This window comes from Bufo gargarizans, chromosome 2 (genome assembly GCF_014858855.1).
Source record: "Bufo gargarizans isolate SCDJY-AF-19 chromosome 2, ASM1485885v1, whole genome shotgun sequence".
Lineage (NCBI taxonomy): Eukaryota > Metazoa > Chordata > Amphibia > Anura > Bufonidae > Bufo > Bufo gargarizans.
The window spans coordinates 497,653,629-497,678,829 of NC_058081.1; the positions used below are offsets into that span (position 1 = coordinate 497,653,629).

At 44.6% G+C, this 25,201-nt stretch overlaps 1 protein-coding gene across 2 annotated transcripts in view; it reads left to right on the top strand.

The window, feature by feature from the left end:
- The window catches only part of AGBL3 (AGBL carboxypeptidase 3), a 167,990-nt gene that overhangs the window by 90,574 nt on the left and 52,215 nt on the right, over positions 1-25,201 (top strand). For both annotated transcript variants that reach the window (XM_044281214.1, XM_044281215.1), the window contains 3 exons: positions 6,449-6,617; positions 8,598-8,724; positions 15,348-15,448. In XM_044281214.1, the coding sequence (XP_044137149.1) occupies positions 6,449-6,617; positions 8,598-8,724; positions 15,348-15,448 (397 nt within the window). The remainder of the gene's footprint in view (positions 1-6,448; positions 6,618-8,597; positions 8,725-15,347; positions 15,449-25,201) is intronic.

Consider the following 25,201-nt stretch of genomic DNA (forward strand, 5'->3'; position numbering starts at 1 on the left):
CTAATCTGTGGTATGGCGGGTTTTTTGACATGTGGCCTTAATACTGACTCCTGGCTGGATGAGGCAAAAGAGGTATTTTCAGAGAAGGTATATGTACAAAAGCAATTTACCCCTTCATTTAAAACAGCATTTAAGGAGTTAAATAAAATTTATAAAGATCATATTTCCAGCTGGTGGGAAGTCCAGAGTCTGGAAAATTACATTAAACACGGTATAGTTCCACGTGGTCTGAGAATTTCGTTAACTCCGGTCCTTAAACAAAGAAGCACTGGTTTTAACTCCCGATGGGAACAGCTTGCCACCTCTAGCTCACTGCAATTTATGAAATTACTCTTGGAGGAGGAGAAAACCTCACTAGCGGGCTTAGGTGACAAGCTAAAAAACCAAATTGAAATAACAAAGTCCTTCTCTTCGGACCCGGATTTTACAAATAAGGAGAAACTACTTCAGACCACGGTGGAAAAATATCAATTTTACTTACGTGAAAGAAAACACCGGCAGTTTAATCGAGATCTCTCCGAGTTCAAAGAGAATAAAGCCTACTGTGTTCTTACAGAGAGACCAATCAGTAAGGATATTGTGTCCGAATTGTCCACCTCGGAAACTGACATTTCAGATAGCAACCGAGAACAATCCACTAGGCCGAATCGCGGCAAATACAAAAACACCCAGAGGAGAGGGAGAGGAAGAGGAAGAGGAGGTAGAGGTAGGAGCTACCCCACAGGCCATTCGTCTGATTTTTTTAGACCAGACCAATCCATACCCATTGAGAAATCGACCGAACACTCAGGGAGGGGCGGCCCAGAGGTAATCAATTTGTCTCAGCGTCCCCTTACAACAATAGAGATGACAGTTCTCAGTAAGGGACTTACCTTTGTCCCGACACACCGGTTTGATAGATTCGGATGGGTTAAAGATCTCCATCTTTTTATCCGCAAGTTGCGGTGGCATAAATTCCATCTCAATGCGGATAAGCGAAGCTGTCGGGACTTGGGCATTCCACCCGATATGCTTCAGGATGTGAGACTACTTTTTGGTCTATCCGACACCCCCTGTGAGAACAAGGGGGAGGGCCCCTTCACTTCCCTGAGGAATAGCAGCAAAAAGATGCCACCGGCAGCCGAAGTCTCCTGCCTAGACGTCTTTCTGCAGCTAGTCTGCAGGGACTTTTCTAATATTCGACCATCCTCCCCAAGTCGCAACTATTCTATGGAGGAATGGAATGTTATACAGTCCCTTAAGCGAGACTCCAGTGTTACCATAAAACCCTCAGATAAGGGTGGTAACACTGTGATCCTCAACACCCTCGACTACGTTAACATGTGTCAACAACTTCTTAATGACAAAAATAAGTATACTGTGCTTACACATAACCCCACAGTGGCTTTCTTGGGGGAGCTAAAGAAAATTCTGCTAGAGGCAAAGGAAGAAAAAATCATTTCAGATGAGGAATTTGAATTTATGTGCCCACGGAACCCGACTATGGCTACATTTTATAGCCTTCCAAAGATCCACAAGGGGACTAGTCCTGTTAAAGGTCGTCCAATTGTGTCAGGAATTAATAGTTTGTGTCAGAATGTTGGCGTCTATATAGATCAAATCTTAATGCCTTTTGTTGTATGTCTCCCGTCCTATATTCGTGACAGTATGGATCTTCTGCGGAGGATTGATGGTGTGACTATTGAGGAGGAGAGTGTTCTGGGCAGCATAGACGTTGAGGCCCTGTACTCCTCGATCCCACACGAGGAAGGGCTTAAGGCGGTTGAGTATTACTTGAATACAAGAGGTATTCAGTACAGGGCCCATAGTCGATTTGTGCTCAGATTACTGGAATTCCTATTGACACACAATTTCTTCCTCTTCAATGGCAAGATCTACCACCAGCTCAGGGGCACGGCGATGGGATGTTCCTGTGCGCCGTCCTACGCCAATTTGCTCCTGGGCTGGTGGGAGGAAACCACAGTGTTTGGGGATGCGATGTCGTCATGTACCGGGCCCATACTTATGTGGGCACGGTACATAGACGACATCTTTGTCATTTGGAATGACACGAAAGATTCCTTTTTTGATTTTGTCCTTGGACTCAATACCAACACGGTAGGACTACGTTTTACCTCTGAGGCCAACTCTGACAGCTTGGCATTCCTGGACATCAAGATATCCAGAGGGGGCTCTAATGAACTCGATACCACTATCTATAGGAAGCCGACGTCGACGAACTCTATACTGCACTGGGACAGTGGCCATCCCTTTTCCCAAAAAAGAGGGATCCCAAAAAGTCAGTATTTGCGCCTCAGACGCAACTGTTCCAGCAAGTCAGAGTTCGTCGACCAAGCTAAGGCCCTACAAAATCGGTTTTTGGATAGGGGATATCCCAATGAGGTTCTTAAACAAGCGTATCGAACCGCATTAACAGCAAGGCGGTCCGACCTCCTAGTACCCAAAACTAGAAAGGAGGAGACGGAAAAGAAGATTTATGACGATGCGTCAGGACAGATTAGGGATTATGACGTTGCGTCAGGACAGATTAGGGATGTCCTCCGTAAACATTGGCCTGTCCTATTGATGGACCCGGAGATCAACAAAGTCATCTTTAATTACCTACAAATTACCTTCAGGAGAGGGAGCAGCTTAAAGGATATGCTGGTACACAGCCACTACACCCCGGCAACTCAAGCAGCGACGTGGTTGGATCGCAAGATCAACGGCTGCTATAGGTGTAGTGGCTGTGTAGCTTGCAGAATCCTACAGAGCAGTAAGACCTTTCATAGCTCGAATTTAGATAAGTCATTCATCATTAAGGATTTTATCAATTGCCGCACACGCGGTGTCATCTACAAGATCACATGCGTGTGCGGACTCGAATATGTCGGCAAAACCAAGAGGGAGTTGTGTAGACGTCTGGGAGAACACCTGGGCGATATCGCGAATGAACGCGACACCCCAGTGGCCCGACATGTTAATGAACATCACAGTGGAGATTCAAATTGCATTCGAGCCATTGGAATTGACAAAATCCCACCACCAATACGTGGTGGCGATTGGGACCGTCTCCTACTTCAACGAGAAGCACGTTGGACTTTCCAACTGGACACGGTATCCCCCAAAGGTTTGAACGAATCTCTCCACTTTGGCTGCTTCCTCTAAGAATACCTCCCCTTCAGGATTTCTGTCCTTAATACAGATCTAATTAAATAAATACCTAATACTGCCTCACCCTGCTTTACTAAATCTCGGCTGTATGGGTGACATAGCACGTAGTACCCACTAACTGCCTTGTGTCACTTTTTGCTGACCACTGTTGGAAAATGAGACTAACAAGACCGCAAAAAATACCACCAAATAATTCATGTTATACACCCATATCAGGGTTATTTGAGTGCATCTGTCGGACATATGTTCCGCTGCCCACAGATGCACCCTCATACGGAGCCTATATATCAATACGCCCGTATATACGGACGAAATATACACTTATGCTTTGTCCGTATTTTTGTATTTGTAGGTTTATAGTGTGCGCCAGCACAATATGTATTACTTTGTTCGGCGCTCTCTGTATACTCTCTTTTTCTTTTTATGTATGTCGTTTATGGCAGCATTTGATTAATGATAGACAAGCAAAACAACAGCACTTTTTAGGTTGTAGCCCAATTATGGGAGCGAAGTTGCCAGTACGATGGTTTACTGGTATAACACAGATATGAATATTGCCCCATAGAGGCTGCTTACTGGATCCTGGCAATTACCTTTGCGCATCGTGGCCTGGATATATTTATTCAAGCCACGATGCAATGGTATTGGAATATGTAATGTGCGTGTCCCATTACGCATGCTCAGCGTCTATATGGCGTGCGGGTATGACACGCAAAGTAAGGGCAAAACGTCATCATCGTCAGCCGCTGTACCAGGTGACGGCTGACGTCATCATGGCGCGCGACGTGTCGACATCTCGGCGCGAGCCTTTAAAAGAGAGGACGCGTTTACTTCCAGACCCGGTAATATATATGCCTGCGGCACCAACCTGTGCACTAGAGGAAGACAAGGGGCGCTTATATCTGTCCTCCTTCTCTATCTTCACCGCTATATTGGTTGTGCACCTATCCGTGCGCTTCACTTTATTGTTAAAAGGGAGGGAGCTTTTTTCATCTGTCCCCTCTCCCTTATTCCCGTTGCCTGTCGCGCACCTACCTGTGCGCTTCACTTTATAGGAGAGCCACCATTTCTGGTGGCCCTCTTTTTCTTTCTTCTTCTCTGTATTTGCCCTTGTCTATCTTTGGCAAATAAAGCCGTATTTTCTGGCCCATAGAAATCATATCCCCTGATGAGAGGAGGGGTTTACTCCCCTACCCCAGAAACGTGCATGTAGGGATCCATTTAGGGCCTTATAGGGACCACAATTCCAGGGTTAGGTTCCGGACGGAGGCCCAATTAGTGGGACACCTCGTGGCTAGATTTAGAGGTTTATTCTAGGGCTGCGAGGGCCAATTAGGGATAAGAAAATCTTCATTTCTATTCCCTTTACAGTATCCTCTAACTGCCGCAAACGGACCACCCTGCCTGATAAAGACCCAAGAAAAGAGGTGTCCCGAGTACCTAAAACCTGTACGGTAGGACACCTGGTGGTTTTTTTTGAAGCGGTGCCGCCGTGCACCTTTATGCTGTGGATGCATCAGTGTACAATGTCTAACACGGATTTTCTTGCATCCATGTCATTTTTTGTGTTGTGTTTGTCGTCGTGCATATGTTTTTTGTTGTGAAACACTTGTCATATGTCCATCTTTGATGCGTTAGATGCTGGCGCAAATGTGTGCCAACGTCTTGACTATCCTGCGGTTTGGATGCTAATGTACACCTCTCTGGTTGCCTAGGCCTTGGGGCATCACTGTACGAGTACACCAGTTGCATCATTCCTTGTCATCGTGGACATCTTATCGTTGCCCTCAGTAAAAGTCCCGTCAGACTATGGGACACTGCGAGCAATCTGTAATTACCTACCTCTTTTCAACTTGAGGAACAAAATCTCATTTATCTTATAGAGCTATAATAAAAGCTAAGTTTTAATTTATCCAGATCACTAAAATACGATTTCTAAGATTTATGTGAGTGATTATATGTGAATAATCCATATTCAACTTCAATTGATTGGTTTCATCAGACCATAACACCATTTCCCACATGCTTTTGGAAGAATTCAGATGTGTTTTTGCAAAATGTAACCTGGCTTGGATGTTCTTCTTCGTAAGAAAAGGCTTTTGTGTTGCCACTCTACCCCATAGCCCAGACATATGAAGAATATGGGAGATTGTTGTCACATGTACCACACAGCCAGTACTTGCCAGATATTCCTGCAGCTCCTTTAATGTTGCTGTAGGCCTCTTGGTAGCCTCCCAGACCAGTTTCTGTTTTTCATCAATTTTGGAGGGACGTCCAGTTCTTGGTAATGTCACTTGTGCCATATTGTCTCCACTTGATGGTGACTGTCTTCACTGTGTTCCATGGTATATCTAATGCCTTGGAAATTCTTTTGCACCCTTCTCCTGACTGATACCTTTTACCAATGAGATCCCTCTGCTGCTTTGGAAGCTCTCTGTGGACCATGGCTTTTCCTGTGGGATGCGACTAAGAAAATTTCAGGAAAGACCAACTAGAGCAGCTGAACTTTATTTGGGGTTAATCAGAGGCACTTCAAATGATGGCAGGTGTATGCTGACTCCTATTTAACATGATTCTGAATGTGATTGCTTAATTCTGAACACAGCTACATCCCCAGTTATAAGAGGGTGTGCACACTTATGCAACCACATTATTTTAGGTTTTTTTTTTCTTCCCTCCACCTAAAAGATTTCAGTTTGTTTTTCAATTGAGTTGTACAGTTTATAGGTCACATTAAAGGTGGAAAACGTTCTGAAATTATTTACCTTTGTCTCTTTTTTTTTTACAGCACAGAAACCTGACATTTTAACAGGGGCGTTTAGACTTTTTATATCCACTGTACATCTAATGTTCATTTTTCTCCTGCAGCGGCCAGGAGTCGGAGTAGAGGCTGGGAGTGGTAGTGGCTCTGTTTGTTAAAGTCAATCACAGTAGCTTCCCTCTCACCAGGCCTGTACAGTGAAAGGAGGTTGCACCCTTTCTTCCCTCAGGGCACACCCTAGTTCTGGGGCCCCTGATGCGGTTTTTGAAGCCAAAACTTGTAGTGGATTTAAAAAAATGGAGTAGTAGCATTTTTCCTTAATACTTTTTGCTTTTTAATGACCCACTCCTGATTTTGGCTTCAAAAACAGCATAAAACCCCTGAACGTAGTTATATTCTTGTACATGGGGCAGTATTACAGTAGTTATATACTGTGTGGGCAGGCACACAGTTTGTGCGGACTCCTGATTTGTTGAATCATGACATGGTCAATGTGCTTCTGTAACTTGGTTCCTCTACTTTCCTTTCTCACAGGGTGATGGAAGAGCGGGAGATATTGCTTTATTGTGACATGCATGGACACAGCAGGAAGCAAAATGTCTTTATGTACGGGTGTAAAGGCAGGGGTGGCCAGAATGGCGGCCAAAGTTACTTGTGCGAGCGCATCTTCCCGTTAATGCTCAGCAAGATCTCCCCCGACAAGGTAATCATTGGAGGCCATCTAAGGATATAGCACAGTTTCTTAAGGCTAGGTTCACAAATTTTTTCTGGCTTTTTTTTGGGCAATAAGCTCCAGAATCTATGGAATATTATGGGAAATATTAAAGAGCACAAACCTGCATTTTTTTTGTTTGTGGTGGTATTTTTGATCATTTAGGTGCATTTTTTTTTTGGGTCAATGGTGTTTTTTTTTTTTTTTTATGCCACATGCTTTGGTCGGCTGTCGACATTTTTGCATGCTATTTTTTTGTAACACTATATTTTTCTATACAGGTCTAAATAGGAAATTACATCAGATTGAGGAAAGAGTGTAGAAAGACTCAAGCCATGCAAAAAAAATCTAAAAAATCTGATGCTTCAAAACACTATTTCCCCAAAAATATCAAAACAGAACACACTGCACAAGTCGGGCACAAAGGCACAGGCTGTGTCTAGATTTAGTCACAATGGTGTTTAAAAAAAAAAATCACAGGCCTCATGCACACGACCATATGTATTTTGCGGTCCACAAAAACGGATTTGCAAAAATTATGGATGACGTTCGTGTACATTTCGTATTTTGCAAAACGGAACCCCTGGCCCCTAATATAACAGTCCTATCCTTATCCGTAATGCAGACAATAATAGGACATGTTCTATTTTTTTTCGGAACAGACATACAAACATATGGAAACTGAATGAACACGGAGTAACTTCTGGCTTTTTTTTTTTTGCGGACCTATTGAAGTGAATGAATCCGCATACGGTCCGCAAAAAAACCGGAAGGGACACAGAAATAAAATACGTTCGTGTGCAAGAGGCCTTAGGGAGATGGTAGATCTCGCACCATAGTGAAATTGTTTACAGGATTAGGGGCTCATACACACGACGATTGTTTTGCAAAACGCGGATAGCGTCTGTGTGCATTCCGCATTTTGCGTAACGGAATGTCCGGCTCCTAATAGAACAGTTATATCCTTGTCCGTAAAGCAGACAATAATATGACATGTTTTATTTTTTTGCGGAACGTACATGTAGCCATACGGATGTGCAGCAGACGCAGAGTCATTTCTTTTATGGTTCCGCATACAGGCCGCAAATAAAAAGGAACGAACACAGACAAAAAATGCATTGGTGTGCATGAGCCCTTGAAAAAAACATGGCAGTCAGCAAGTTATGTGTGGTGTTGCAGCTCAACCCCAGTCTCTTCAGGGAATCTTTGCTGCAATGCCAGGTATACCCCATGGACAGGTGTGGACGGATACGGTCATGTGAATGTAGCCAAAAACAAGCATTTTTGAAGGCAAATTCTGTTCCATTTATAAAAACACCAATAACCCAGTGCCTAATCTCATGCAGTTTTTTGTTACTGTATTACGCTGCAGTTTTCACACAGAGAAAACGTATGTAATCTGCAATATGTGCAGATATAGCCTTAAAGTCCCAAATCCAGTCCCAAACAGATTGCTTAGTAAAAGCTATCATTACATTCAGTGGAGCTAGCCCCACAGGACACTAGAGTAGATTTATCAAACCGGTGTACAGTAGAACTGGCTTAGTTGCCCATAGCAACCAATCGGATTCCACCTTTCATTTTTCAGAGCTCCTTTGGAAAATGAAAGGTGGAATCTGATTGGTTGCTATGGGCAACTAAGCCAGTTTTCCTTTACACTGATTTCTCTAAATCTCACCCTCTGTACCTAGTTTTCCAGTGACGACTGCCTCTTTTTAAAATCTCCCTCAACCATTGTATATCATACTGCACGTCCTATTTTTACACATTTTATTTAATTTTTGTCTTCACACCTTGCAAACATTTTTAGGGGTAGAAAACTGGACTTCACTAAAATCCATTTCACTACTAAGTATAATCTTTCTCAAAGAAGAACTGCAGCAGGAAGACGTGCAGAGTCTGCCCCCACATGAGCACCCACCGCCATTTATTTTACGGCATAACGCACATCCTTACGAATGTCCCATTCAGTTTTCCTTTTCAGCCTGCAAGTTCCAAGTACAGAGGAACAAGGAAGGAACGGGCCGCGTGGTCATGTGGAAAATGGGCATTCAGAACAGCTATACACTGGAGGCCACTTTCTGCGGGTCTTCACTGGGTAAATTCTTATGACGTACTACACCCCCCCATTTTGTATAGAATATAATAGCATCTTGTCATCAGCCAGTTAATTATGCCAATTGTCATGTAAATACTGCACTATAATGCTGATACTGGTGTGCTGAGATCTCCCAACACAGGGACATAACGGTAGGTGAGAGCCAAACTGTCAGTCACACTGCAGTCCCACTCTCTAGGAGCCGCTCTGTTCACATACACAGAGCAGGGGGTCGTCCTATACCCCACATGTATACCAGTTACCCTAAACAGTGGCATATAGCAAAGACGCATGTGCCACCACATAATACACAACTCTATAAACCAAAGCACTGCATGCCAATCACATACACATCGCTAACAACTTTATTAAATTACACAAAGCAATTCAAAACAAGCAAAGTACAGTATAATAGGGGACGCGAATATGCACCAAGGGCGACATATCACTAGGAACAATACATAACAATGAAGTGCGAATGCTAATACTGTACATAAGTAATTATTCCATAGTGGAACATAGTAAGGGTCCATTCACACATCCGTGTGTGTTTTTTGGATCTGCGGATCCGCAAAACACGGACAGCGGCAATGTGCGTTCCACATTTTGCGGACCGCACATTGCCGGCACTAAGAGAATATTCCTATTCTTATCCGCTATTGCGGACAAGAATAGGACATGTTCTATTTTTTTCCGCAATTCCGGAACGGGGCCGCACGTCGTGCGGCTCCATAGAAATGTATAGGTCCGCAATTCCGTTCCCCAAAATGCGGAATGGGATTGCGGATGTGTGAATGGAGCCTGATAGTAAACTGGTTCAATACACAGTGTAAACAGTACCTTAGTGGTAGTCCCCAGCCCAACACCTTCCGCCTTTGGCTTCTTCTTCTCTATATAGATAGATAGATAGATAGAGAGATAGAGATTGTAGAATTGTGAATGCAGCTCTGGGTGTGACTGAAGTAAGGCAAAATAAATACAAGATGCTATTACTATTAAATAGAAAACTCAGATGAAATCCAGGGCTTGATATTATTGCTCCCTCTAAGTTGTGCATCAGCTCAGAAAAATTGTTCCTCCGCGAAGACTCCCTGAGATTACCTGTTAGGCCTCATGCACACGACCGTTATTCTTGTCCGCATCTGAGCCGCAGTTTTTGCGGCTCAGGTGCGGACCCATTCACTTCAATGGGGCCGCAAAAGATGCGGACAGCACTCCGTGTGCTAAGGACAAAAGAGACCGGCACTCGCTTGTTTAGATAATCTTGCTGTGATTTATTGTCACATTCCAGTGACAATAAATCACAGCAAGATTATCTAAACAAGCAAGTGCCGATCTCTTTTCTCCTTATCTACAAGGGACGCCGGCCCTGAGACACGTGCACCGCTACTCTACTTCAAACTGCAGTGCCGATTGATATATTGTATTAGCACACCGTGTGCTGTCCGCATCCGTTGCTCCATTATGTAGCCCCGCAAAAAATAAATAAATAACATGTCCTATTCTTGTCTGTTTTGCGGACAAGAATAGGCATTTCTACAATGGGCCGCCTGTTCCGTTTTCGCAAATTGCGGATGGCACACAGGCGGCTTCTGTGTTTTGCAGATCTGCAATTTGCAGACCGCAAAAAACCGGAACGGTCGTCTGCATGAGGCCTTAATGAGGCTGTCCAGGATTTTGGTATTGCTGGCCTATCTTCAGGAAGTTTATTAATATACAGACGTGGACAAAATTGTTGGTACCCTTTGGTCAATGAAAGAAAAAGTCACAATGGTCACAGAAATAACTTTAATCTGACAAAAGTAATAATAAATTAAAATTCTATAAATGTTAACCAATGAAAGTCAGACATTGTTTTTCAACCATGCTTCAACAGAATTATGTAAAAAAATAAACTCATGAAACAGGCATGGACAAAAATGATGGTACCCCTAACTTAATATTTTGTTGCGCAACCTTTTGAGGCAATCACTGCAATCAAACGCTTCCTGTAACTGTCAATGAGACATCTGCACCTCTCAGCAGGTATTTTGGCCCACTCCTCATGAGCAAACTGCTCCAGTTGTGTCCGGTTTGAAGGGTGCCTTTTCCAGACTGCATGTTTCAGCTCCTTCCAAAGATGCTCAATAGGATTGAGGTCAGGGCTCATAGAAGGCCACTTTAGAATAGTCCAATTTTTTCCTCTTAGCCATTCTTGGGTGTTTTTAGCGGTGTGTTTTGGGTCATTGTCCTGTTGCAAGACCCATGACCTGCGACTGAGACCAAGCTTTCTGACACTGGCTAGTACATTTCTCTCTAGAATTCCTTGATAGTCTTGAGATTTCATTGTACCCTGCACAGATTCAAGACACCCTGTGCCAGACGCAGCAAAGCAGCCCCAGAACATAACAGAGCCTCCTCCATGTTTCACAGTAGGGACAGTGTTCTTTTCTTGATATGCTTCATTTTTTCGTCTGTGAACATACAGCTGATGTGCCTTGGCAAAAACTTCGATTTTTGTCTCATCTGTCCACAGGACATTCTCCCAGAAGCTTTGTGGCTTGTCAACATGTAGTTTGGCATATTCCAGTCTTGCTTTTTTATGATTCGTTTTCAACAATGGTGTCCTCCTTGGTCGTCTCCCATGTAGTCCACTTTGGCTCAAACAACGACGGATGGTGCGATCTGACACTGATGTTCCTTGAGCATGAAGTTCACCTTGAATCTCTTTAGAAGTCTTTCTAGGCTCTTTTGTTACCATTCGGATTATCCGTCTCTTAGATTTGTCATCAATTTTCCTCCTGCGGCCACGTCCAGGGAGGTTGGCTACAGTCCCATGGATCTTAAACTTATGAATAATATGTGCAACTGTACTCACAGGAACATCTAGTTGCTTGGAGATGGTCTTATAGCCTTTACCTTTAACATGCTTGTCTATAATTTTCTTTCTGATCTCTTGAGACAGCTCTTTCCTTTGCTTCCTCTGGTCCATGTCGAGTGTGGTACACACCATATCACCAAACAACACAGTGATTACCTGGAGCCATATATATAGGCCCAATGGCTGATTACAAGGTTGTAGACACCTGTGATGCTAATTAGTGGACACACCTTGAATTAACATGTCCCTTTGGTCACATTATGTTCTGTGTTTTCTAGGGGTACCATCATTTTTGTCCATGCCTGTTTCATGAGTTTATTTTTTTACATAATTCTGTTGAAGCATGGTTGAAAAACAATGTCTGACTTTCATTGGTTAACATTTATAGAATTTTAATTTATTATTACTTTTGTCAGATTAAAGTTATTTCTGTGACCATTGTGACTTTTTCTTTCATTGACCAAAGGGTACCAACAATTTTGTCCACGTCTGTATGATCAATGGGGATCCGACACCCTGCACCCCTGCGGATTAGCTGTTCACCAGTAGTTCCAGCGCCCGGAGTCGGTGCCATTCAGTGCTCCCATTCACTTCAGTGGTGCCAACTTGGAGCGCTGGAGCCACTCTGAAACTGAGCTGGGTTGCGAGATGTCAGATTCCAGCCAATCAGATATATCAGATAGGCCATCAGTATTAAAATCCTGGAAAATGCCTATAATGCTCAGACAGAGTGATCTTGAATTGCTCTACCCAATTATAAAAAGTGTTCAGGTTCTTGTAATGGTTGTGCCTAGAATGCATCCCAGGCCCAAAAGATGCTCAGACCCCATGTCCATCCCAAAACAACCTTGCACTAAACCGAACACACTCAAGAGACCATATAATACATCTAGGGAAAAAAGTCCTGCAGTCGAAGAAAATACTTTCTAAAGTACTCACCAAAACCTGTCAGAAGCCCATAAACTGTACACTTTACCCTCCTATTAGATATAGGACAGTGCTGGAGCCTAGAGAGGTCAGTATCCCACTGGTCCACACGTATACAGTGTTAATTCTTCCACTGCCCTCCACCAGGGATCTTAGAATTGACCATTTAATTGTCCTAGACCACAGGAGATACTGGAATTATCCCCCTAACTGCCCTAAACCACCAGGTATACTGAGATCCACTCCTTCACTACCATGGAGGATACTGACATTAACCCATTCACTAGCCTAGACCATGAGGAATATTGACATTAACTGGTTTACTGCCCTGGTCAGGCAGGTATATTAGTATTAGCTCTTTTCATGACCCTTGATCACCAGGGATTCTGACACTAATCATTTTCTTGCCATAGACAACCAGGAATGCTGGTATAAAACTTTTTACTATCTTAGACCAACAGGGATAGATAAATGAACCCCTTCTGTGCCCTAGACCACCAGGAATGCAGAGCATAACCTTCCCTGTACTAGTACTGCATGCTGTTTAATACTATTTGCTTGGATGCTATGTGGCCCTGTATATCTTGCTGCTTTATAATGAATTATTAGGATGCAATAATGTAGTTTGTAAATTGCCCGGCTTAGAGGGAGCAGCCCCCAGGTCTCTAACTGCCTGTTCACTAGCAACAGAGGGAACACTGTATTACAGGTGCATCTCAATACATTAGAATATCATCAAAAAGTGAATTTATTTCAGTAAGTCAATTCAAAAAGTGAAACACATTATATAGATTCAATACAACAGAGTGATCTATTTCAAGTGTTTATTTCTTTTAATGTTGATGATTATGGCTTACAGCCAGGGGTGCACCACCAATGAAGCCAGGTGAGATGATCGCCTCAGGCAGCACCAGCTAGGGACAAGAGCGAGGCAGCCGAAGGGTCATGGGCGATTAGCGCTTTCATTGTGGCAAAGGGGTTAGGTTAAGAAATTGTCATATGGGGGCGCAGTTTTAGTTTTTGCCTCAGGCAGCAGAAAGGCTAGGTGCACCCCTGCTTACAGCTGATGAAAGCCCAAGAGTCAGTATCTCAGAAAATTTGAATATTGTGAAAAATGTTCAATATTGTAGACTCATGGTGTTACACTCTAAGCAGCTAATCAACACAACACTTGCAAAAGTGTCCTAAGCATTTAAAAGGTCCCTCAGTTTAGTTCAGTAGGCTACACAGTCATGGTAAAGACTGCTGACTTTACGGTTGTCCAGAAGACAGTCATTGACACGCTCCACAACTAGGGCAAGCCACAAAAGGTTATTGCTAAACAAACTGGCTGTTTGCAGAGTGCTGTACCCAAGAATATTAATAGAAAGTTGAGTGGAAATAAAAGGTGTGGTAGAAAAAGGTGCACAAGCAACGGGGAAAACTGCAGCCTTAAAAGAATTGTCAAGAAAAGGCCATTCAAGAATTTGGTGTTGATTCACAAGGAGTGGACTGCAGCTGGAGTCAGGCCGACACATTCTATGTTTAAGTGCCACCACACACAGACGTATCCAGAACATGGGCTACAACTGTTGCATACCTTGTGTTAAGCCACTCATAACCCAGAGATAACATCAGAAGTGTCTTACCTGGGCTAAGAAGACAAATGACTGGACTGTTGCTCAGTTCTCCAAAGTCCTATTAAGTAAATTTTGCATTTCATTTGGAAATCAAGGTCCCAGAGTCCTGGGGGAGTGTGGAGCGGCACACAATCCAAGTTTCTTGAGGTCCAGTTTGAAGTTTCCACAGTTAGTGATGGTATGTGAAGCCATGTCATCTGCTGGTGTTGGTCCACTGTGTTATATCATGTCCAAAGTCAGTGTAGCCATCTACCAGAACATTTTAGAGCACTTCATGCTTCCCTCTGGTGACAAGCTTTATGGAGATGCTGAATTCATTTTCCAGCAGGACTTGGCACCTGCCCACACTGCCAAAAGTACCAATACCTGGTTTAATAACCATGGTATTACTGTGCTTGATTGGCCAGCAAACTCGCCAGAACCAAACCTTAATGAGTAGGGGTATTGTCAAGACAAAGATGAGAGACACCAGACCCAACAATGCTGATGAGCTGAAGGCTGCTATTAAAGCAACCTGGGCTTCCATAACACGTCAGCAGTACCACAGGCTGATCGCCTCCATGTCACGCTGCATTCAGGCAGTAATTCATGCAAAAGTAGCCCTAACCAAGTATTGAATGCATATACTGTACATATTTTTCAGTAGGCCAACATTTCTCTATTAACAATCATTTTTTATTGATCTTATGTAATATTAAAAATGTTTGAGTTACTGACTTTTGGGTTTTCATTAGCTGTAAGGCATAATCATCAACATTAAAAGAAAAAAACACTTGAAATAGATGAATCTGTGTGTAATTAATCTATAGAATATATGAATTTCACTTTTTGAATTGAATTACTGTAATAAATTAACTTTTTAATGATATTCTAATTTATTGAGATGCACCTGTATATCCATGTCTACTAGAAATACAAGTGTGTTAACTGTGAAGGAGCACTGCAGGCAAACCTGAAACACTGTTATACTTGGTGCAAAGCCTGAAGGGGTGGAGTATGAGTGGATTTTTAAGTGTCATGTGAATCCCTGTGTCATGCTCCACCCACTCAGGCATGGAAGTAGGTATAAAACAGTGTATCGGTTTTGCCTGGAGTGTCCTTTAAAAGTATGCTCTAGCTATGTAAATACACACCTGCTACGTAGTTAGCTTGATGTACAAAAGATAGATCTTAAAATGACCCTTTAATTCAGTTCTGTTCTTCTCTGTAAATTACAGGTAAACGGCGTGGAACTCATTTTAGCGCAAAGGATCTGCAGTCGCTTGGTTACCATTTCTGTGATGCACTTTTAGATTATTGTGACCCAGACCAAAAAAAGGTACGCATGTCAACACCTGTGGGAAATACAAACAGGTTCCTAGTACTCCGAGGAGGACACTTTCTGAGAAGTGAGTCATGTTAATTTCTGAGGGTGATGACAGTGACACTTGGCTCTTCTGCTGTGAACATTCATAATCTGGAACAGGTTGACATTTGCAGGTTACAGTATTCACTTCCCAGAGGTGACCGTGATCTCCTTATGAGTTGCTGCTCCACCACTGGGGAAATGTAAGTTTGTTGCAGGCTCAGCAGATATGCATCATATACAGGTCCTTCTAAAAAAATTAGCATATTGTGATAAAGTTCATTATTTTCTGTAATGTACTGATAAACATTAGACTTTCATATATTTTAGATTCATTACACACCAACTGAAGTAGTTCAAGCCTTTTATTGTTTTAATATTGATGATTTTGGCATACAGCTCATGAAAACCCAAATTTCCTATCTAAAAAAATTAGCATATTTCATCCGACCAATAAAAGAAAAGTGTTTTTAATACAAAAAAAGTAAACCTTCAAATAATTATGTTCAGTTATGCTCAATACTTGGTCGGGAATCCTTTTGCAGAAATGACTGCTTCAATGCGGCATGGCATGGAGGCAATCAGCCTGTGGCACTGCTGAGGTGTTATGGAGGCCCAGGATGCTTCGATAGCGGCCTTAAGCTCATCCAGAGTGTTGGGTCTTGCGTCTCTCAACTTTCTCTTCCAATATCCCACAGATTCCCTATGGAGTTCAGGTCAGGAGAGTTGGCAGGCCAATTGAGCACAGTAATACCATGGTCAGTAAACCATTTACCAGTGGTTTTGGCACTGTGAGCAGGTGCCAGGTCGTGCTGAAAAATGAAATCTTCATCTCCATAAAACTTTTCAGCAGATGGAAGCATGAAGTGCTCCAAAATCTCCTAATAGCTAGCTGCATTGACCCTGCCCTTGATAAAACACAGTGGACCAACACCAGCAGCTGACATGGCACCCCAGACCATCACTGACTGTGGGTACTTGACACTGGACTTCAGGCATTTTGGCATTTCCCTCTCCCCAGTCTTCCTCCAGATTCTGGCACCTTGATTTCCGAATGACATGCAAAATTTGCTTTCATCCGAAAAAAGTACTTTGGACCACTGAGCAACAGTCCAGTGCTGCTTCTCTGTAGCCCAGGTCAGGCGCTTCTGCCGCTGTTTCTGGTTCAAAAGTGGCTTGACCTGGGGAATGCGGCACCTGTAGCCCATTTCCTGCACACGCCTGTACACGGTGGCTCTGGATGTTTCTACCCCAGACTCAGTCCACTGCTTCCGCAGGTCCCCCAAGGTCTGGAATCGGTCCTTCCCCACAATCTTCCTCAGGGTCCGGTCACCTCTTCTCGTTGTGCAGCGTTTTCTGCCACACTTTTTCCTTCCCACAGACTTCCCACTGAGGTGCCTTGATACAGCACTCTGGGAACAGCCTATTCTTTCAGAAATTTCTTTCTGTGTCTTACCCTCTTGCTTGAGGGTGTCAATGATGGCCTTCTGGACAGCAGTCAGGTCGGCAGTCTTACCCATGATTGCGGTTTTGAGTAATGAACCAGGCTGGGAGTTTTTAAAAGCCTCAGGAATCTTTTGCAGGTGTTTAGAGTTAATTAGTTGATTCAGATGATTAGGTTAATAGCTCGTTTAGAGAACCTTTTCATGATATGCTAATTTTTTTAGATAGGAATTTTGGGTTTTCATGAGCTGTATGCCAAAATCATCAATATTAAAACAATAAAAGGCTTGAACTACTTCAGTTGTGTGTAATGAATCTAAAATATATGAAAGTCTAATGTTTATCAGTACATTACAGAAAATAATGAACTTTATCACAATATGCTAATTTTTTTAGAAGGACCTGTATACCATGCTCCAGGATAAGCACTCACAATCCATGTGGGCAGCCAACCAGGGCCGTCTTTAATATTGATTGGACCCTGGGCAAGAATTTACTTGGGCCCCCTGGATCCCCCCCCCCCCCCACCTGCACTTTGCTGTACTTGCTATACAGCAGCACTTACCTGTCACATCCAGTGCCTCCAGGTGACGTCTCCTCTCTGTCATCATCTTCTCCACTCGGTCTGGACAACTTCTCTCAGCCGCCTCGTCTCTGCAGAGTGTGACAAACAGATATCTTAGCTTCCTCACATTCTATCATTATCCCCCAACTGGAGTCCCAACAGTGTTATCTTGCTGCTTGCTGTGCCCCCCCCCCCCCCCCCCCAGGGGTGTAGCTATAGGGGGTGCAGAGGTAGCAGCCCCCAGTAGTAATAGGACCTGCCTATAATGTCCCCTGGATCTGCAGTGCCCCCTGCAGTTATAATCCTCCCTCCACCATACAGTCCCATGTAAATAACATCACCTCCTCCCCAGCCGCCTCCAACGCACAATCCCATGTAAACATCACGCCCTACGGCTACTTTCACACTTGCGTTCCTGCAGATCTGTCCTGCACTTGTACAGGACGGATCCGCACCGATAATACAAACGAATGCATCCGTTCAGGACCGATTTGTATTAGATTTGAATCTCTAAGTCCCAATACGGATCCGTCCTGACTTACATTAAAAGTCAATGGGGGACGGATCTGTTTACAATTGCACCATTTTATGTCAATGCAATGGGATCCGTCCCCATTGACTTACATTGTAAGTCAGGACGGATCCGTTTGGCTGCGCAAGGCCATGCGGACACAAAAACGCTGCTTGCAGCATTTTGGGGTCCGCCTCCAAAATGGAACGGGGGGCCGTACGGAGCCAAACGAATGCATTCTGAATGGATCCGCATCCATTCAGAATGCATTGGGGTTAAACTGATGCATTTGGGGCTGCTTGTGAGAGCCTTGAAACGGGTCTCACAAGTGGACCCAGAAACGCCAGTGTGAACGTAGCCTAAACATTAAGTGCCATGTACATAAACATCATTCTCCCCCACCATCCACTTTCAACATACAGTCCCATGTAAATAACATCACTCCCTCACCCAGCCACCTCAAGCATACAGTTCTATGTCAATAACATCCCTCCCTTCAGCCCTAACATACATCCCAGTTAAATAACTACAACTCCCAGCATCTGCCTCTCCCTTCACTTACCTTTTCTCATGTACAGACATCACCATTAGGCTCCTTCTTCTCTTCACTCCGGTCCAATCCTGCACTGGTCACATGATGGTGACATCATCCAGGTCATCCTATCACAGCCTGTTTTGCTGATCACATGACCTGTGATGTCACCGCAGGTCCTTCAGCTCTTCCCAGTGTAAGATTCAATTGTATTGCCGTTCTGTGTACGGCAATACAGTTGTATCTAGCAGGCAGGCAGGCAGGACATTCGGGGCCTGGGACAAAACATCCCAGGCCCCGAATGTTTTAACCTAGCAACGCCCCTGGACTAGTGAATAGGAGTCAGGAAACGGAGCTCCCTTGGGCCCCCAGGAGCAACTGGGCCCGGGGCAGCTGCCCCTTTTGCCCTGTGGCAAAGACGGCCCTGCAGCCAACTACTTTATTTAGTCATACAGGAAACATTCCTGTGGTGAAGACATTTTATAAAAGAAGCATAGAGTACCGCCTTCTAAGGTCAAGGATATACCTACTCTAATACTGCCCCCATGTACAAGAATATAGCTACTATAGTACTGCCCTTTATGTTCAAGTATGTAATTACTATAATACTGCCCCCTATGTTCAAGAATGTAACAAGAAAACAAAAAAGAAAACGTTCAGCTGACCTATATCTCTACAGGATGCACGTATGGTGCAGGGTAGCACCGAAAAATGTAGGATCAGGATACAAAGACCTCCAAGGTCTAAATGAATGAAACATAGAATCTTTAATAATCCACAGATAAAATGCAAAAATCGGTGGATTAGTAAAGCTTCTATCTTTCTTTGTATCCTGTATTCTATGAGTTCTTTGTATCCAGATCCTACTATAATACTGTGGGGGGCGGAGCCTGACCTTGGAGCTGCATGGCTGCTTGTTCCTGAGCTCCTCTTCCTGGCAGCTATTGTAACCCCTATTATTAGCTTCTAATCCAGTGAAAATGGGGAAAACTGGCAAGTATCATTACTCTGAAACACCAGAGCCGACAGTGGCCTGCTCCAGACAGCCCGAAATGGATCAGTACCTTAAAAAACAGCTATCCAGAACTCCCGCCGCAGAGGTGTCCAAGATGGCGCGGCAGCTCTCAGATCCAGAGGAGGGCTCAGAAGCAGGGAGCGCCTCCGATGTTTCAGATTGCAGACTGGCGCGGAAAAACACCTCACTCTCCAAAGCGGTCCTCAGAGATCTATTAGAGTCAGCGCTGGCTCCTCTGAAGAAGGACCTGGAGGAAATCAAGGGTAACCTCCGTCATATTGGGCATCGAGTGGAGTCGTTGGAGCTCGCACAGGAGGCCATAATGGTGCACGAAGGTCAGACAAGCGCGGCCCTGCACGCGCATAGAGACCTGTTAAATGATGCGCTATTGCGAATTGAGGATCAAGAAAATCGTGGACTGAGACGAAACATTTGCATACGCGGATTACCTGAATCCCTTGCAGTGGAGGCTCTCCATTCGGCTGCACGTGAGATTTTCTCCTCCTTGCTGGGTGCGGAAAGGGCAGCACAGATCACGATCGAGCGCATTCATAGGGCCTTGCGGCCTAAACCTAAACCCGACGAACCGCCGAGGGATGTAGTGTGTGGCATCCTAAGCTACGTGGACACTGCGGCACTTCTTAAGGCGGGAAGCGAGGCAGACCGCATCATGTATGGTGAGGTACCCATTTTGTTCTTCCAGGATCTGGCCCCCTCCACCCTTGCCAAGAGGCGCATTATAAGGCCACTTTTGGAGGCTCTCAAGGCCTCAGCCACGCCATTCCAGTGGCTATATCCCTTCGGCCTGGCTATTTTGAAAAACGGCAAGCAATACACGGTGCGGACACCGGGGGATCTTAAATCTATATGATCTATATGGGGCCCCCTTGGAATTGCACCCGTTGAAGTGCCTTCGTGGATGCCGGCGGATCAGGGTGACCCCCTGCTGTCTTCCCCAAGCGTGGACTCGTGGCACCGGGTCTCGCCGACCAGACCAGAGAAGCAAGGGAAAAGCCGTTCTCAAGTTACTACTACGTGACTTTGCTTTGTGAGAAGCTGAACCTGCTTATGGTTATCCACTATTGAGTCCAGAGTACTAGGACGTCTTTGAGTTTCAGGCTGGAGAGACTCTGTTTGCTCTGTCCGAGCTGTTTATTGCCTGATTGATGCCTGTTTGTGGCCTTAAAACCGGGCCTTAGCCCACTGCCCTGTTACAATGGGCTTTGGGTTGGGTCCCATGTTGCTAATGTTTTTGCACATGTATCAGGTTTAGATCTGATGTTATATCCACATTGTCAATTTTGCTGGGGTTACATGTTTGCCCTTATTGTTGGTAATGTTACTGACCTCCCCCTCACACCCCACCTCAAAACCCCTAATGGTCCCACGGGAGCCCCCCTCTGATAGATCCCGGCTGTTTGCCGTAATGAAAAAGGATCTCCTTCATGTCAGTTGCTGGGTGGGACCACGAGCTCCCCGTTCATGGGGAGACATGCCTTGTTATTTGTCTATTGTCTTTTTCTCATTTGTTATGTCTTTTGGTTTTCTTTTGACTCTCCCTTTAACCTCCTTACCCTTCTCTACCTCTCTACTCCGTCCATTGCTTTCCAGACTGGATGTCCTTATGCTGTGGGCCGACAGGTCTCCTTTGCCTTTATTATGGTCTCTGTTGTAGTTGTCTCATTGAATGCCAAGGGTCTGAACGAGCCATGTAAGCGGTCTCAAGTACTCTCATTGTTACAGAAGGATGACATTTCGATTGCATTTCTCCAAGAAACTCATTTCAAGACGGGAAAGCTTCCGAAATTGTCCCCAAACATATTCCCACAATGGTACCATAGCTCATATGCCTCAGCTAGCAGGGGTGTTAGCGTGGCCATCCACAAACATCTACCCTTTAAACACTCCGCGGTACTTGCGGATACAAACAGTTGCTTCTTGTTCGTGAAGGGACACATCGCTGACACACCTGTCACTCTGGCCAACATATATGCTCCTAACAGGGGTCAGATCCCCTGGCTTGTTCAGACCCTTGCTCAGTTATCTGCTTTCAGTTAGGGCTTGCTTATACTAGGAGGTGACTTTAATGTGACCCTGGAGCCAGACCTTGACTCATCCTCCCAGAGATCCGAATTGTCCCACAAACTTCTACGCCGTCTGAAGACTGTGTTGAAGAAATTGCAGGTTATAGATGTTTGGCGTACTATGCATCCCTCTAGTCGGGATTACACATTCTACTCCAATGCAAAGAAATCTTTCCATAGGCTGGATTACATATTTCTGTCCTCCCCTCATGTTTCCCAGGTGACACGAAGATAGGTAACATCACGTTATCCGATCACGCCCCTGTCTTTCTCAGGGTGTCTATGACCGCCCTTCCCAAAAGGGAAAGAATGTGGCGTCTTAATGACACTTTGATCTCTGACCCTGCTAATGCAACTAGAATCTCCCGGATTATGTCTGAATTCTTTTCCCTTAATACTGCAAGTGTCCCTCTTCCCTCTCCCTCCGTTTTGTGGGAAACCCATAAGGCAGTGGTTAGAGGGGAACTAATAGCCTTGGGTTCTCATATCAAAAGGGTACGCTCCAAAGCAGTAGATGACCTGTTGTCCCATATAGCACGACTAGAATTGACCCATAAGCAAACCCAGGCCCAAGCTGTGGCTGCTGAATTGGTGGAGGCCAGGACGGAATTGAAAAACATGCTTAACGCCAAATCTGCGAAACGTATCTTTCGCTCCAATTTTAAAGCCTATGCTCATGGGAACAAAGGGAATAAACTGATGTCTGCCATGGCTAAGCAACATCACGCGGATTCATTTATTCCCGCAATTTTAGACGCCAAAGGCAATAAGCATAAATCGACCCATGACATAGCAAAAGCTTTTTGTACATTCTATGCTGATCTCTACAATCTACCCACCCCCGACCGCCCTGGCTCCACCTCTATTGAGCAGGCCACAGATGAGTTCCTATCAACTCTTCAGCTCCCCTCTATTAGCCCCCTCCAAGCCTCTCAACTTGTCGCTCCTGTGTCAAGCGAGGAGGTTGATAAGGTCCTATCCTCCATCCCATCAGGTAAAAGCCCAGGTCCAGACGGACCTCACATATCATATTATAAAACCTTCAAGGACATTTTGACCCCTCACTTCCGGACCCTCTGTAACTTTCTCCTATCCGGTGGTTCCCTGCCCCCTCAAACATTAGAAGCTCACATAACCATAATCCACAAAGAAAACAAAGACCCCCTCCATTGTGGCAGCTACCGTCCGTATTCAGCTGATCCTGCCGGATCTTATTGACAGTGAGCAAGTGGGTTTTGTGCGTGGCAGACAGGGCTGCGAGAACACGATATGCCTGCTTCATCTTATGGACTGTGCTAGAAGCTCATCCACGCCTTTGGCCTTGTTAAGCACGGACGCGGAGAAGGCCTTCGACAGAGTCGGTTGGCATTATATGTCTCGGGCCCTGACGAGGTTTGGTTTCCCAGACTCGTTCATATCCGCGATCCTCACTCTGTACTCGGCCCCGTCTGCCAAACTCAAAATAAATGGTACGCTCTCCCCCTCCTTTACCATTTCTAATGGGACGAGGCAGGGATGCCCCCTTTCACCGTCTTTGTTTGTCATAGTTATGGAGACTTTGTTGTGTAGGATACGGCAGGATCCTGTTGTTAGGGGCCTTACCATCAATTCTCGGACCCACTTGACAGCCGCATATGCTGATGATCTACTAATAATGACGTCTAATCCTGAAATATCCTTCCCTAGGCTCTTGTCCCTTTTTGAGGAGTTTGGCTTTGTCTTAAACTTCAAAATCAATTATAGCAAGTCCATGGCTCTCAATGTCACCTGCCCGGACTCGGTGAAAGTGGCCCTTCAGAGAACCACCCCCTTTCAATGGGCTACGAAAGACATTGTATTTCTAGGAGTACATGTCCCTGCTCATGCAAAGGACTTAATTATGCCCCCTTACTCTCATCGGTTAGGAAACGCTTACATTCCATCAAACTTCCGTTTATCTCCTGGTGTGGAAGGAGGAGCTACCTCAAGACCTTTATAGCCCCTAAATTCCTGTATTTTTACTACAAGTTTTGCTTATATGGTTACCGCATTCATTTTTTGTTGACATTCACCGAGTTTTCTTTCTGTTTTTGTGGGGAAACAAACCTTCCAGAATTGCTTACTCTGTGCTGACCAGAGAGAAAAGGTTTGGCGGATTTGGTCTCCCAGATGTGCGTACTTATTATGCGGCTTTTCAATTATTCCGGGGTCTGTCTCTTCTCAATAACATCTATGATGCTCCGTATATGCATTTAGAGCGCTCTCTGCTCACCACTAAAATGAGACAGATACTTTGGGGTCTATCCCCTTGTTCACTAGGTAGCTCGTCCTTCTCATCCCTATAGAAGAGCCTGTTGGTGGAATGGGCCAGGCAATACAAGGCCAAAGTGCTTACATTCCCAATTCCAGGCACCCTACTCTCCTCCTTGCAGTTCCACATACACCCGGATGCTAAGACGCCTTCGGGCATCTGGCCCCTTCTGGCTGAGACTCCCCTGAGGGAGATCCAGACCCCAGATGGGAACCTAGATTGGACTCTAGTCTTAAATGACCCCAAAGTTAAAAGTGCCTCTTTTCTTCAGGTATTTGCCCTGCAGAAGGATATTAAATTGATTAAACTACCACCCCTAACTACTGCTAGCCCCCCCTCTTGGTTGGAAAACGGCTATCGGACACCTGTAAGCTCCCTAAACCGCTGTCTACCATATATAAAGAGTTGCTCTCATCCTCCCCTCCTGAGCTACACTTCCTCAATTCTTGGGAAAGGGAACTTTCCATCCGCCTCTCGGAACCAGAAAGGGCTTTTATCCTCTCACATTCCCATGGCTTTAGTCGCTGTATTAGAATACAAGAGAATTCATATAAGCTTCTTAAAAGATGGTAGAAATCCCCGTAATTTCTGCATAGGCTTAATGCAGATATCCCAAGTGCATGTTGGAGGTGTGGAAAGAATGTAGGCTCCCTTTCGCACATTTGGTGGCATTGTGAGAGGATCAAAGTTTTCTGGTCTAACGTAGAAGCTTTGATCAATGTGATCTGTGCAACTCAAGTCAAACTGGATCCCAAACTGATCCTACTTTGGTGCCCCAATGACTCACTTTCTCCCTGCAGATCTGATCTTCCCACTATGCTTATCATGACGGCGAGATTGCTGATTCCGCTGCTTTGGAAAAATGCTGAACCCCCTACTGTTCCGATGTGGCGGGACAAGGTCTATCAGATCTATAGATTTGAGGAGCTGACCCATTGGGAATCCTTCACACGTCCTCGCTTTCTTAAAATCTGGTCTCCTTGGAAAAACTATAGAAGGTTTAATTGACGGAGTTCGAAAAAGTAATGGGATAATTGGCTTCTCAGCTGTTCCATGGCCAGGTGTGTGTTATTCCCTCATTATCCCAATTACAATGAGCAGATAAAAGATCCAGAGTTCATTTCAAGTGTGCTATTTGCATTTGGAATCTGTTGCTGTCAACTCTCAAGACGAGATCCAAAGAGCTGTCACCATCAGTGAAGCAAGCCATCATTAGGCTGAAAAAACAAAACCAACCAATCAGAGAGATAGCAAAAACATTAGGCATGGCCAAAACAACTGTTTGG